At 36.7% G+C, this 16,587-nt stretch overlaps 1 protein-coding gene across 2 annotated transcripts in view; it reads left to right on the top strand.

Annotated features, from left to right (window-relative positions):
• NUP37 (nucleoporin 37) overlaps positions 1-16,587 on the top strand; it is a 48,174-nt gene that overhangs the window by 30,173 nt on the left and 1,414 nt on the right. For both annotated transcript variants that reach the window (XM_050750227.1, XM_050750226.1), the window contains exons 6-9: positions 5,150-5,240; positions 13,528-13,709; positions 14,188-14,238; positions 15,941-16,034. In XM_050750227.1, coding sequence (XP_050606184.1) covers positions 5,150-5,240; positions 13,528-13,709; positions 14,188-14,238; positions 15,941-16,034 — 418 coding nt within the window. The remainder of the gene's footprint in view (positions 1-5,149; positions 5,241-13,527; positions 13,710-14,187; positions 14,239-15,940; positions 16,035-16,587) is intronic.

The raw sequence follows: 16,587 nt of genomic DNA, 5'->3' as shown, positions 1-16,587 counted from the left end.
TCTCTATCCCATCATTTTACAGCTAAATCTAAGAGTTCTATTTAGGACCACAATGTTAGGAGGGATGGGGATGTTTATTATAATTACAGTTCAAATTGGATGAAAACTGTCATTTTATTTCACTTGAGGAGTGATGCTTTATTTACCTAGTTCCCATTTGATTTGGTCTGTATTGGCATCTTAATATGTCAGCACATAACTTTGCCATAAAAGCTTTTCCTTTTAAATTTCCCTTGCAAACATTTAAATATGTGCATATGTATATTAATATAAATCCTAGGTTTTGTCTAAGGTAATTAAACCTGATAACATTTATTATGTACTTTTATGCTTTGATAAGTGGTCTGTCATCTTTTCATATGTTTGATTATGTGTATTATGAAGGCTGTGGGGTTTTTTTTGGTTTTTGGTTTTTTTTTGAGACAGTCACACTCTGTTTCCTGGGCTAGAGTACAGTGGCGAAATCTCAGCTTACTGCAACCTCCGCCTCCCAGATTCAAGCAATTCTCCTGCCTCAGCCGCCCGAGTAGTTGGGATTACAGGCGCCTGCCAGCATGCCCAGCTAATTTTTGTATTTTTAGTAGAGACAGGGTTTCACCATATTGGTCAGGCTGGTCTCGAACTCCTGACCTCAGGTGATCTGCCTGCCTCAGCCTCCCAAAGTGCTGGAATTACAGGTGTGAGCCACAGTGCCCGGCCGGCTGTGAGCTTTTAAAGCATTTCTCTTTCTGTGATGCACCACTTTCCTGAAAAGTGTGCTTCTGTGGTTATAACTGACTTTGCAATAGTAATAATTTGGAAATATTAAAACCTGAATTTTCAGATTTTGAATTTTTTTCTTTTATAGTAGAAATCCTGTTGTCTGTCGTGGTCTAGACCAAAAGTTTCTTAGATAACAAAAAGTCAGTAAACTCAGGACATCATTTTAAAAGAATGCCTACCTGCCTTATTTTAATATACGACCCATGTGTATTAAAAACCATTCGCCAGTCATTAGGCCAGTGCTTTTTTTCTTAGGTTATGAGTCCATTGATTGCCTTGGGACCACTTTTTTGACATGAATCACAACCAAAATACAATGTCTTCAATGAAAATAACACTTAGAAAAGCAATCTTAATTCAGAATACATCCAGATTTTTATTTTTTTATTTAATCTTTTAAAACTGTCACACATACCTAATTTGAGTGAGTTTTTTTTTTCTCTCTTTTAGAAACTTACCTTTAGTTAGTTGGCACTGACTTGGTTTCATTGAAATAGCTTTCACATTCATATTTTGTCAGTTTATATAATATTATGTAATTACATTAATAAGCATGGGTTTACATCACATACAACCAGTGGTTTGCTAAGCAAAGAAGCTATATTCCCTCTTCGTACACATATAACAAATGCATGTGTGGGCGTATTTAAAAATAGCGTTCTCATTCTTGTCACTTCTATAGAGGGAAAAAAAAATCTGTCAGAGTCAGTTCAGACAGATTCTACTGTAGACTGTGTTTACCACATTTTAAAACTTAGGCACATTTGTCCATACATAGATACATGAAAGTAAAATGTAAAAAAAAAAATGAGAAATCTACCTTACAAAATAAGACCACCTGAAAAGCTATACCTGTTGCCGTTCATATAAATAATTGTTTAAGACTGTTTTTGTCAGAGAATGAGAGAAAGTTTTGACTTTTTCCACTGGTAATTAAATATGAGAGGGAAAAAGGAAATATGAGGTGCAGCCAACTTGGAAAGCTATTTGATGATAACTTCCTGCTAAAGTTGAATATATTTGTAAGCTGTGATCCAGCAATTCCATGCCTAGGTGTGTACCCAGCAAGTGTGTGTGTGTGTGTGTGTGTGTGTATGTGATCGTATGTGGGTATCTATATTCATTAAAAGACATGTGCAAGAAGGCTTATAGCAGCATTCTTGGTGATGACCAAAAATTGGAAACAACCTAAATGTCTGTCAGGAGTAGAATGAATATATATGTTGTTGTGTACTGAATTAATTGAAGACTGAATAAGGCATTAAGAAAAGACAAATTACAACAACATGCAACAAATGGTGGTAAATCTCACAAAACCTAACGATGAGTAAAAGAAGTCAGACCAAGAAAACATGTAACATATGAAAATGGACATCATTTTTATGATGTTCAAAAATAGGCAAAAGTAAGCAATAACATTTGAAGTCAGAACAGTGGGTACCTTTTGTGAGAGAGCAAAGAGGTATGACTGGAAAGGGAGCACAAGACAACTTTTGGAGCCTTGGAAATACTCTGTTTCTTGATTTAGGTGCCATTCTTTTTGAGTGTCTTCTCTTGGAATTGTACATTTAAGATTTGTGTACTTTTATTATATGTGGTATACTTCAAAAATTTTATCCAAAGAAGTGACTATCTCATGTAAGTAATATTAACTAGATAAGCTATATAGTAAAGACACTGAAAAATGAGCTGAACTCCACAAAAGGATTTGAGAAGGGCTTAATTAAGGAATCTATCAAAAAGGAAAATAAGACTTAACAACTTAAATTGTCCCATCTGTAGCTAATTTAGTTAGGATAACTAGATTCAGCCCCGTTTGTTGTATTTTATATACTTAGTACTTGGATTGTGTAACCACTAAGAATTATTGAATAAGCATATAATTATAAACCATGAATCATTTTATCCCAATCCCTTGAAAACTAATCTCATTTTTAAGTCAGATTTTTGTTTGTTTGTTTTCTTAAATGTCAGGCTCTGTTCAGGATAAAATACTGGTTAAAAATTAGGACGGGCGTGGTGGCTCACGCCTGTAATCCCAGCACTTTGGGAGGCTGAGGTGGGTGGATCACGAGGTCAGGAGATCAAGACCATCCTGGCTAACATGGTGAAACTCCGTCTCTACTAAAAATACAAAAAAATTAGCCAGGCGTGGTGGCGGGCACCTGTAGTCCCAGCTACTCGGGAGGCTGAGGCAGGAAAATGGCATGAACCCAGGAGGTGGAGCTTGCAGTGAGCCGAGATCAGGCCACTGCACTCCAGCCTGGGTGACAGAGCCAGACTCTGTCTCAAAAAAAAAAAAAAATTAGGTAAAACTTTGGTTCATTGGACAGGAATACACTTCATTAACTGACCAGTTTTTATTTAATATTTTTATCCATATTTTCTACCTCTTTTGTTTCCTTCATTTGGAAGAAAAAATCATGGAAATATTTTGGAATGTATTTACTCAATTTATATAATAGCCAACAAAACAAATACATATTAGAATAAGATCAAAAGAATGGAGGTTTTAAACCATCCTCTTATGTAACTTGCTGAATTTTCAAGACAAATTCCTACTATTTCAATAGTGGTAAAATATATGCTAGCGCAACACTTTATTTTGCAGAAGGCAATAGAGAAGAAATACTTAATCAGTTGCCATAATTAATCATCTAATTCGTCGTGGGGAGTGAAACACAGATGCATAAAGCCTTGCTAAATGTGATTTCTCTCTTCAATTAAATTGTAGTTGTTTCCCTTGTATAATAAATACAGATGAAAAGTATTGATTTGGCAAGAGAACAGTATGCTTCTAAATTGTTTAATCATTAAGATAATCATTTTGAAAAACATCTATGTTCATTTATATGTAACTATGATATTTTAATATTCAGAGACCCAATAATTTCTACAAGGAAGAAGAATATTTGAAGTAATGTGTTTTGGCACAGAATAGTAGCATTGTCCAATATATATTCTGCTTTCTGTGAAATAAATTTTTGCCTACACATTGAAAATAAATTCCTGAAATTGGCTAAATCTATTTTATTGGTCTCTAATGAGATATGAATTATAAAACCTAGAAGAAAAATTCCAATGAATGAGTTCAGTTCTTTTTTTATTGTTGGTTTTTTGCTGTTGCTGCTGTTGTTGTTTTGAGACAGGGTCCCTGTCACCCAGGCTGGAGTGCAGAGGTGCAAACGTGGCACACTGCAGCCTCCACCTCCTGTGCTCAAGCAATCCTCCCACGTCAGCCTGCCATTTCAGCCTCCCGAGTAATAGCTGGGGCTACAGGTGTGCACCACTGCGCCTGGCCAATTCTTGTATGTTTTGTAGAGGCAAAGTTTCACTGTATTTGCCAGGCTGGTCTTGAACTCCTGGGCTCAAGTGATCCTTCTGTCTCAGCCTCCCAAAGTGCTGGGATTACAGGCATGAGCCATGTCACTCAGTCAAGTTCAGTTCTTAAGGATCAGAATTTTATGTGCACTTTGCCAGCCTCTCACCGACTTCTGTCACCTGCTGTACTCTGTGCCACACTCTGTGCCAGTGCAAGGTAACAGTGGCTGAATATGGAGAATGAGCAGTGGGTGAGGGATAGCATTCTCACAACATAGTGCCATGACTGAGGTTTCTGAGTCTTGATCTCCCTCTGCGATGGTAAAGCAATTGAAGTGGAGAGCCATGTTGGTGGGTAACCTGGTCCTTATTACTGTGGATTTGTTACTATTGAGGAAAGAGAGAACAGCAAGAACCAAATGCCTCTTCTTTCACCCCAGCTTTAATCATCAACCATGGCCAGCTTGGGGAGAGAAAACTGAAAAAATAAGCCAAATTACAAAAGGTATAAATAGGAAGTAGCCACTGGATTGGAATCCTAAAGGTAGAAGGAATAAACAATATGGAAGATGACCATGTTGCTACATTTACATAACTTCATATTAGCTTCTTTGTATGTTGTTTTGAAAATAAAAATACTCAGCGTGCATGTGTGTGTGTGTTTGTAAGCACCTCAGTAGTAATTATTGTCAATTGAAATGACTACTGAAGTAGTCAGACAACCTGATTAGTGACCTAGAAACCTCAAGATTTTGCCCACAAAATAAAGAGTATATAAATAATTTAATTTGATTACCATGTAACAGTGTTGCTGTGATAGATTAATTAGAGGGAAAATGTGTGTGACTCTTTTGTCTATGATTGAGTATGGTAAAATTTAAATTATTCATACTACTTTCATATTATTTAAAAGTGGTGTTATAATTTTCTTTAAAAGGTATACATTAAATACAAATGTCTGCCTTATAATCTGTAGTTAATAGCTTTGAATAAATTCATGGAAATTTAATTTTTTAGTAATGATATATCAAGAACAATTAACATTATACTGTTATTCTTCAATTAGGATTTGGAACTTGGAAGGCGTGCAAACAGCTCATTTTGTTCTGCATTCTCCTGGCATGAGTGTATGCTGGCATCCTGAGGAGACTTTTAAGGTTATTGTTTATAATTTAACTCTTATCAAATTGAAAAGACATATAGAGATATAAGACATCACATACATCGAGGAGAAAGAGCAATGATTTTTCCCATCTCAGAGGTACTAATCAGCACAAATGCATTTGAATTGTACTAATCAGCAAAAACGTATTTGGGTCAGTCTAGAAACCTGTACTGTAGAAGTTTCTCTATAATTGTTAAGATTTTTATTTGGCAGCCATCATCCATAATTGGCATTTATTCAAAGTACACTTTTCCTGATCTTTAGTGGATGTCAGTGTAAAAACTGGTGTTCCAACAATCTAGTAGCAGTAGGCAGGGATTTTTTTTGTTTTGGTTTTTCTTTTGTTTTTGCTTTTGTTTTTTTAAACAGGGTCTGTCTCTGTCACCCAGGTTGGAGTGCAGTGGTGTGATCTTGGCTCATTGCAGCCTCTGCCTCCGAGGCTCAAGCAATCCTCTCACCTCAGCCTCCTGAATGGCTGGACTATAGGCACGTACCACCACACCTAGCTAATTTTTTTGTATTTTTGGTAGGGTTGGGGTTTTGCCATGTCACCCAGGGTGCTCTCAAACTCCTGAGCTCAGATGATCCACTCACATCAGCCTCACAAAATGCTGGGACTACAGGCATGAGCCACCATACCTGGCCTAGTAGGCAGTTTTTTTTTTTTTTTTTTTTTTTAAGTTACATCATCCACCCTGGTGAGCCCTAGTGTGAACAAACATTAGTGGACGAAGGCAAATTTGTCTTAGCTACAGTAGTGTTCAATTCCTATTCAAGATAGAGCTTTCTAAAACACTAAAAATACACTACAAGTTCTTATTATCAACTACCCTTAATGCTGATTCACTGGGAAGATAGGAGCCATTAAACAAGAATTCTCTCATTTGCCAGTGTCTTCTCTTCATCATCACTGTAGTTATTGTATGTTTCCCTAGAATCTGAGAAGTTACTACAGTCATCTTTCTTAAAGTTAATTCTTCATCTGTTCTCTAAAGTTCATGGCAGTTCCTTAGACTCCCACAGTCCTCTAATGTCTTCATACTTCTTTTTTTTTTTTGGGAGACAGAGCCTGGCTGTCACCCAGGCTGGAGTGCAGTGGCACAACCAACTGACCTTTAATCTGGTAGTTACCAAGCATGGCCAACTTGGGATCATGCTTGATATTTCATTTCCAGTAACTAGCATTCGTCATTCACTGCAACCTTCGTGTTCCGGACTCAGGTGATCCTCCTGTCTCAGCCTCCCAAGGTGCTGGGACTACAGGCATGCACCACTACACCCGGCTAATTTTTGTATTTTTTGTAGAGACAGAGTTTCACCATGTTACCCAAGCTAGTTTCAAACTCTTTGTCTCAAGCGATCTGCCCTCCTCGGCCTCCCAAATTGCTGGGACTACAGTTGTGAGCCACCGCACTGGCCGTCTTCATGCTTGTTCTCTGTCGACTCTGTTCCGTCCTCAAGTTTGCATGAGAAGATAAGTTTCACTAATCATAACAAGCACGTAGTGCTTAAATATGACAGGTCCATAGTCAGCATTTCATTATGTTAGCTTATTTAGTCCTCATGGTAACATGAGATAGGCACTGTGATTATCCCCATTTTACAGATAAGGAAACCAAGGTGCAGAGAAATGAAATAAATTATCCAAGGTCACACAGCTAGTAAGTGGAAGAATTGGCATTTGAACTCATGCCTCCCAGCTCCATAGATCTTACTCTTAAAAATTCCCTTTTTCCACCTCCCCTTTAAATTTTAAACTATCTTCATCACACCTTTTATTTCTAAATGTTTGAATCCATCACTTGTACCTTTTAACTTCATTTCTTCTTTTCCCATCCTTTGGTCTAACACCGTAATCTCAGTCAGTCTCCACTATTCTCTCAGAAGGTACCAGGGATATTTTCAACACATCCCATGGCCTTTTCCTTCATTCTTATTCTCCAGCCAGTGTTTTACACTGCTGATCACCTCCTTCTTGAAATGCTAGTTTGATTTTTAAAGCCACATTATCTAAGTCCTTTTGAGCAACTTTGCATATATGTTCCCTTTTTCTTTATACTCTGCCAACTTTTCTTTCACCATATGTGAATTGCTTCAAGGGTTAATTCTCACTACACTGTATCCTTTATTGTAATAGGGAATAAAAGAATGGATAAAGTCCCTGCTCTTAAGTTGTATACTGATGTATAAGGAAGAAAAACATGTAAATATAGCAACACAAATAAGTTTTAGAATCAAAAAATCTATTAAGTAGAATGATGACATAAAGAAGGATTAACCAAATCTTCTCACAGCTTTCACAGAGGAGATAATCCCCAGACTGTGTGTAAGTGTGTTCTCTGAACCCTGGGATTTCATAGAAATTTGTTTCAGGCCCATTGAGTCTTTTCATCAGTAGAATTATACTCTGCATATGTGCATGAGTGAAATGTTCTAACTTATTAAATTGATAGGTTTATTTCTGAGTCCAGTTCCTAAATTTTGTTTTATGCCTACATTTCTCCCCAAGAGCAGTGAGTCTACTTAAATTAAAACACAGTCACAGTTTCTACCAAAATGTTAATATCACCACATATAACTACAATAAACTGCTTTGTAAAAACTATGACCTGCATGACAAATGAGAACATTTATTATAACTTCTATCCCAAAACTTACATCTTAATGCTTAATTTCTTGCTGTTATTTTTATCTCTTTCTTCCATATGCTTTAACTTAATTTCTGTTTTTCTCCTACTTATGATTAAAATTTCACCTTACCCCATCTCCTTTCTTTTATGATGTTTCCATGACTTTAGAATGTTTGAAAGTCCCTGTTCTAAATCACATAAACTCAGAATCCTAAAATTACCTTTAATTCCTTCTTTCCCTATACACAAACTATTCCAGGTCTTTTAATTTTTCCTTCATTTTCACTAACTCTAGCATTCTTCTCTTCATTAAGGTGCATTCTCCCACTTTCTGTTCTCACGCCTAACTTGCCAAGCCTTAGCTTGTTTCTAAAGTCCGTGGTTCTTTACTCTTTGATTCTTCTTGCCTACTGGACTAAGAGTCTTAGAATAACAGTTTCATCCTATCACTGCTAAACTCAGACACCTGAAATACAGAGAAGTGGTTAAGAGTGTGGATTCTTCATTTAACTGCCTGGAGTCAGATCCCAGTTTCACCACTTACTAGCTATGTGATCTCTGACAAGTTACTTAAACTTTCTCTTACTGTCTTCACCTCATCTTATAAAATGGATATATAAGATTAAATGTGCTAACATGTGTAAAATCCTTTAAAAAGCACATAGTAAGTACTCAGTCAATTTTAGCTACTGGTCATTGTTGATACTATCATTGCAGTGGTAACAAGCCCAATCGCTTTCAGTGCTCTGCCATTCATTTTCAGTGCTCTACAATCATTTCAGTGCTCTGCAAGCCCAGAATTGTTGGCCTCTTATGCTTGGCCTTGATGAAAATAAGGCAGCTAGAGAAGAGAGAGATGAGTTCTTGATTACCTATCTCATAGAATGCTTATGAAAATCCCAAGAGATATAAACCACAAAAAAACCATAAAATCAGGAGAACACAAAACAAATGGCTAGAATTTAATAGTAAAATATATAAAAGTCAAGAGACCTCCAAAAACTAAGCTCCCAAATCCAATAAGCCTCAATAGGAGCTAGGATTTCAATGCATACTAATAACAGGACCAAGGATTTAGGATGTCACAGGATCAAATAATTGGGACTGAGGACATCTCAGTCTCTACCCTAAGAAAAAAGAGGTTAAAGAGTAACTAAATGTGGCCGGGAGCAGTGACTCACACCAGTAATCCCAACACTTTGGGAGTCCGAGACAAGTGGATCACTTGAGCTCAGTAGTTGGAGACCAGCCTGGGCAACATGGTGAAACCTCATCTCTACTAAAAATGCAAACATTAGCCAGGTGTGGTGGTGCTCGACTGTAGTCTCAGCTACTCTGGAGGCTCAGGTGGGAGGATTGCTCATGCCAGGGAGGTCAAGGGTGCAGTGAGCACTTCAGCCTGGGCAACAGAATGAGACTCTGTCTCAAAAAAAAAAAAAAATAGCTAAATGAAATAGATTTAACAACCAACATTTGTTGAATGCTTCCTATTTGCCAGGAACTGTACTAAGTACTTGACATGTATTCTCATTTAATCCCCACAAAACACTACAGGGACAGTACTAGTATTCTATTTTGTAGATGAGAAAACCGAAGCACCAAAAGGTAAAGCATTTTGCCCAAGGTCACACAGTGACAGATTTGAACTCAATCTGGTTCAAATATGACAATGTTCTATGCCACTTAAAGTATTTCCCCCTTGGAAATTCACAGTGCATGGTGTTGTTTATAGTTCTGAAAATTCCTAAAGGAAAAATTCCCCATGTGCCATTTTTAGATTCAGCTACTCCCAAACTCACTTAATTTTTCTACCCTATCTGTTCTTTCACCCAAAAAAAGATTTGTCATAATTGAGCACAGTTATACAGACAGCAAATAACAAAAATTTTGTGTTAGAAGTGAGTTTTTAATTTGACTTTAACCTATAATAGCCAGTGTTTGTTGAGTGCCTGCTTTGTGCCAAAACAGTTCTAAGTGCTTTATATTTACTAACTCCTGCCGTTCTCCCAATAGTCCTATCAAGTAGATACTCTTATTAGTCCCTTCTTAGTGATAAGAACCTGAAACACAGAAAGGTAAGCAGTTTGCCCAAGATCTTACAGCTCCTGAAGGCGGAGCTGGGCCCCATCCAAGCAGTCTGGCTATAGAGGCTGCACACCTGCTTACCATGCTTTACTGCTCCTAGTACCTTCGGACCAGGCTCAGGTAGTCTTAGCCCTTCCATAGTCCATAAGTCATACCTGAAATTCGCAAGATCTTTCAAGTCACTCTCAAAATATCAAATATTTTTACTAGGTCCTGGTAAATCTTCCTGGTTCTCTTACCTTTTCTGATCCTTCCCCACTCCAGACTATAGCACACTAGACCACTCACCAGTCTTCAGCAGCCTAGCTTTGTAGCAAGGAACATGTGTGCACTGTAGTTAAACAGACTTGAATTCAAATCCAGGCTCCATCATGGGCTAGGGTTGATACCTTGAACAAATCACATAAATCACTTTGAGCCACAGTCTCATCTGAAAAATGGGATTAACAATAGTAATTTCCTCATACAGTAGCTTAGGGCATTAAATAAAGCAGACATGTAAAGCTCTCACCTCAGTGTTGTACTTGTTTTTGTTGTATGTTTGTCATTGACCTCATTGTATTTATTGTTAGTAGCATTAGTATTATCTTAACATTTGCCTGTTCTTAAAGAATCATTTCTGTTTTCTGTTTGTTTTGTTTTTGAGGCAGGGTCTCACTCTGTGGCCCAAGCTGGAGGCAGCAGGACAATCATAGTTCACTGCAGTTTCTATTTCCCAGGCCCAGGTGATCCTCCTGCCTCAGCCTCCTGAGTGTCTGGGACTACAAGCACTTGCCACCTCGCCTGGCTAATAAAAATAATTTCAAATTCCACTTCTTCTAAGAATACTGTAATTCCAAACCTTGTCTATATTCTGGAATAATTCCTTTTTGTACTCTAGAGCATTTTGCCTTAAATTATTGTCCGATTTTTTCATAATTCTCTTTTCTAGATAGAAAGTTTCTTGAGATCAAGGAATATGTCCTTTATGTTTGACTTCTGTTGGAATTAATATAGTGTTTTTTGTATGTTTGTATATAGTAGATCTTCATTATTCACAGATTTTGCATTTTTGAATTTCCCTCCTCACTAAACTTTATTTGTAACCCCAAAATCAATACTCATAGCACTTCCTTAGTCACAGACATACGCAGGGAGCACAGAACAACAAAAGGTTTGAGTCAGCTTATGTGCACTTGCTCAGCTTAGGTTGAACAAGGTGAGCTCTGGCTTCTTATTTTAGCTTTCATACTGTAAATAGGTGTCTTTTCCTCGTCAGTTTAGTGCCACATTTTTAACATTTTTGTACTTTTTGTGGGTAATTTTACTGTGTAAAATTTTGCTGTGTAAAATCATCCCCAAGCACAGTAATGTAGTGCTGTCTAGTGTTCTAAGTACGAGAAGGCTGTGATGTGCCTTATGAAGAAAATAAATATGTTAGGTAAGGTTTGTTTAGGCATGAGTTATAGCACTGTTCATGGTGAGGTCTATATTAATGGATCAGTATATATTAAGATATCTTTAAAAAGAAACAGTTTTTAAAAGCTACATATTGATCAGTCATCAAAAAGGTTGTGACCACAGGCTGGCAGGGAACCTAACTGTGTATTTCCCTAATGGTTCAGTATTCACTAATTGAGTGTTTGCAGCAACTTTATAACAACAAACTACCCTGAAAAATTGACTATCCGTATGTGTGTATAAAATAGATGCTCAGTAAAAGCCTGTTAGATGAATAGTAGAATAAATGATGTTTTATGTGTTTAGGAAAGTACAAAAGTACATTCTTAAAGAACAATCACATTTTAGCCATACAGTAACTTTTTGACTCTGATATAATTATCCTCCATTTTACAGATAGGAAAGCTAACTCCAGGTTACTCAACAGATTAAATGGTACAGCTCAGGATTTTTGATGCCAAATCCCACATTCTTACCAATCTACCACTACTACTTTACACCCTCAAGGATTTTTCAACTAAATAGAACCAGAATTAAAAGAACACTGTTTAAAAGTAAGAACTTTACAGTGATGTAGAGAGTGGAAAAGCATTTTATTCAGGCATCAACTATTCATGCACTAATAGCAATCTCATACCTTATCTCCCACAAATGGGTATACCAATGCCATGCTTCCTTGAGATCAAGAAAAATTTTTTCACATTTTATTATTTTGTAAAATTGGAATTCACATTATAATTAATTTGTGCATTTGATAAAGTATTTCACACATAAAACTTATCAATGTATTAAACATCTTAAGTCAATGGTATCTTAGAATAAAGGAAATAGTGAAGTAATAGCTACTATTTTTTGAGTGGGTGGCTACTATTTGTCAAGCATTACATTGAGGTACTTTACACACATTACTATTTAATAATCACAACAATCCTGTAGCCATTCTTATCCTCCCATCTCCATTTTAGAAATGAGAAAGCTGCCAGTCACATGGCAGTCACTCAGCTTATAAGTGAAGGAAGCGGCCTGTCTGTGCTCTTTAACTCTGCTGCCCTGCCTTCCATTCTAGAAACAAACTTGAGTTGCGTAAGTATGCGTAACACATAAATGTCTGTCTCTCTTGAGAGATACATACTTAGGTATTCTTTCTAGACAACATAACTAACTTACTTAAAAGTAACTTTTCGCAGAAGGAATTGTTAAATTGATCTCTTCTTAGTGACCATACATCATCACTTAAAATTCTACCAAATCTCGAACCTTCTTTTTAAAAAAAAAAAAAAAAAAAAAAAAAAAGATGGAGTTTCGCTCTTGTTGCCCCGGCTGGAGTGCTGTAGCGCGATCTCGGCTCACTGCAACCTCTGCCTCCCGGGTTCAAGCAGTTCTCCCGCCTCAGCCTCCTTAGTAGCTAGGATTACAGACTTGTGCCACCACACCCAGCTTTTTTTTTTTTTTTTTTTTTTTTTTAGTGTAGGCGAGGTTTCACCATGTTGTCTAGGCTGATCTCAAACTCCTGACCTCAAGTGATCTGCCCGCCTCAGCCTCCCAAAGTGCTGGGATTACAGGTGTGAGCCACCACACCCAGCCAAATCTTGAATCGTTTATCTTGCCAGTTTTCTCTAAGGTTTTTAATATTCTCTGGAGATTTTTACATAGCCTCTTACTTCCTTTATATTTGATCTGCCATCTGTAATATAGGTTGAGGATCCTTATCTGACATTCTTGGAACTAGAAGGGTTTCAGATTTTGGAATTTTTTGCATTTTGTAATATTTGCATATACATGAGAAATCTTGGGAATGGGAGCCAAGTCTTGATATTCACTTATGTTTCCTGTATACCTTATACACATGACCTGAAGATAATTTTATATAACTTTTTAAAATAATTTTGTGCATGAAACAAAGTTTGTGTTAAGTGCTTATATGTGGAATTTTCACTTGTGGCATCATGTTGGCACTCAAAAAGTTTTAGTTTTTGGAGCACTGCAGATTTTCAGATGAGGAATGCTCAACCTGTATATTGCAAGTGTTTACATTTTACCGTACAACAGTGAATCTCTGCTGATACTTCAGGTATAGTTAGTGAGATAAGTGATTGAGTTTCTTTTTATTTTTCTGTCTTACAGCTAATGGTTGCAGAGAAGAATGGAACAATCCGATTTTATGATCTTTTGGCCCAACAGGCTATTTTATCTCTTGAATCAGAACAAGTGCCATTAATGTCAGCACACTGGTGCTTAAAAAACACCTTCAAAGTTGGAGCCGTTGCAGGAAATGATTGGTTAATTTGGGATATTACTCGGTCCAGGTACTTTCTTGATATGTTTGTCTATTACAGAAAAAAAAAAAAAAGGCAGTAACTGTTGCTAAATGATCCACTCGTCCATCCTGTTATACCTGAGACTACACTGTCAAGCGAAAACAAGTCTCTCCTATAGAAGGCCAGAGCTATGGATTTTTACATAACATAAAGTTGCTATCCAGATTTACTCTGGGAGTAACCCAGAAAGGACAGTGCAAAAGAGGAAATCTTGGATCTGTGCAATGTTTACTTATATTGGAAAATAAGAAAAACACCGACCCTGTTGCATGATGGTTCCCTGCAGTGGTTCTAAGTCATGTCTTTATTGTATTTCATCTGTTTTAACTGATTGCTTGTTTAGGATTTATTATAGTTTAAACACATTGGACATTCTGTCCTATAAAGAGAAAATACCGTTTAAACCTTAAGTTCACCCACTTGAGTCTAACACATAATTCATAAAATGCAAAATATTATCTTTTAGTTATCCTCAAAATAAGAGACCTGTTCACATGGATCGAGCCTGCTTATTCAGGTAATGTACCATTTTTGTCAGAGCTGTGATTTGATCTTTTGATGTCGTGCTGTGCCACCACTGGGATACTTTTGTAGTTCTCTTCTTTGCACTGAGTTGTTTTTTGCCCTGATTACAACTAAGTCATCGATTGTGTCTTTTGGTCTAGACAAGGAGTTGATTTGTTTTCCAGATATTTTCTTTACACAGAAAAACATGTAACCACTCCACCACTACCACCCCAACAATTTGGAATATATTATGCTTCCTGATTGTTCTGTGCTGTTAAGGATGTAAATGTAGGGGAGCCCATATTCATGTATATAAACTTTATTATTGTGTGTTAAATGAAACCATGCTAGATAGTATATCTCTGCGATGTGTTTTTGCTTTTCACTTAAATTAACATACACGTCTACCTTGTTCTTTTTCATAATACTCCATTGTATCGTGTGGTCATTAAGCTATTATTTCTGCTTTTTAAGGAACAGCAAAACTAAATGAGAGACCAAAACCAGTGAAATTTTATTATATGCTATATTCCAATATATTGGGGATATTAAAATATCCCCAATAAAGTTGTAGAACTTAGAGATACCATTGTTGAGAATAAAATACATTCAACTAAATGTAAGAATGCCGTGGATCATAAGAGATATCCTGACTTCAGAGATGTGTGAACAAATATACGCCAATGAGCGAGTATACATCATTTTTAAAATCAATGAGCTATGGTACTTATAAGTCTAGAGGAGGTAGTCTCAGGGCTTGTTTAGCAGCTCATCACTGTCATCAAGAGCTCAGACCCTTTTCATCCTTTCCCTCTGCTATTCTTAATGGCAAGGATTTGGGACTTGTTGCTTCATAGTCACAAGATGGCTATGAGAGTTCCAGGCATAAGAGATGTACTCCATTTGCCGAAGAATTAAACAAAAAAAAAGTAAGAGGAGAAGAAGGAACCTTCTCCTTTTATGGGAGATTGCTATGACTGCCTTAAACTAATTATGTCTAATCCCCTAGGGTTGGACACACTGTGCCCTGAACAAAGTTGGGGTTCAGTTAGCATAGAAAATGGGCAGAATGACTGTCGTATTTGATACCTTATTTGTGTCTTCTACCACACTGTTACCACTTTGGTTGTGAAAAAAAGGATTGTATTAACCTTGTGTAACTTTGGAACTTAATGAAATGACACAAAATAAGCACTTCATAAATACTTAATAGTATGAGAAAATATTTATGGAATATTTTCCTCGAATTCCCAGTCTAATTGTAAAGACATATTAACAAATTTAGGATTATTAAAATCACTGGTTTTATACAAAAAGAAACCTGTTTCTGGCTAGGTGCTATGGCTCACACCTATAATCCCAGCACTTCAGGAGACCAAGGCAGGAGGATCACTTGAGGCCAGGACTTTGAGATCTACCTGGGCAAGATAGCAAGACCCGATTTCTACCAAAAAAAAAAAAAAATTAAAACTTACCTGGGCATCATGGTACACACCTGTAGTCCCAACTGCTAGGGAGGCTGAGGTGGGAAGATCACTTGAGCCCAGGAATTTGAGGCTACAGTGAGTTTTGTTAGCACTTCTGCACTCCAGCCTGGGTGACAGAGCAAGACCCTGTCTCTTAAAAAAAAGAAAAAGAAAAAACCCGCTTTGGAAAAGCTTGTCGTTATCTATAGGATACAATACTTAATTTTATGCTTCCTTGTTTCACAGGTGGTCCACAATTAGTGAAAATCTGTTTGCAACCACTGGTTATCCTGGCAAAATGGCAAGCCAGTTTCAAATTCATCATTTAGGACACCCTCAGGTAATGTGGAAATGTTTTGTAACATATGTGCTTTTCTTAATTTGTGTTTTTGACTTTTCCACTCATAGCCCCAAATTTGTAATTTGTTAACTAAAGACATTTATGTTTGTTACCTGCTTAAATTGCAAGAAAAGGTGGTTCATTTGTTTTTGTTTTTTATGTGTGTGTGTGTGTGTGTGTGTGTTTTTTTGTTGTTTTTTTTTTTTTTTTTTTTTTTGATGTTTGCATTACCAGTGACAACAGGTTTTTTTGGCCAATATTCATGTAAGAAGCTTTTTATTTCTTCTGTCACTTTTATATTTTCTTCTTTATTTAAATACATTAATTTTGCTTGTTTGGTTGGTGTAGACTGCAAAAATGGAGTCTGGATTGTACCAGTTATTCATACATGGATTGTATCCCATGTTCCAGCTGCATATCAATAATGTGTATTTCACCTGTAAGGGGGCATATTTTTAAATTTTGTTTCTGCTACAAAGATAAATTATCAATGCATTTTGTATTTTTGCAAGTCATTTTTATTTATTAATTTTGGGGACTTACTGTGCTTCTT

This window comes from Macaca thibetana, chromosome 11 (genome assembly GCF_024542745.1).
Source record: "Macaca thibetana thibetana isolate TM-01 chromosome 11, ASM2454274v1, whole genome shotgun sequence".
NCBI lineage: Eukaryota > Metazoa > Chordata > Mammalia > Primates > Cercopithecidae > Macaca > Macaca thibetana.
This window is presented reverse-complemented; position numbering and strand designations above follow the sequence as displayed.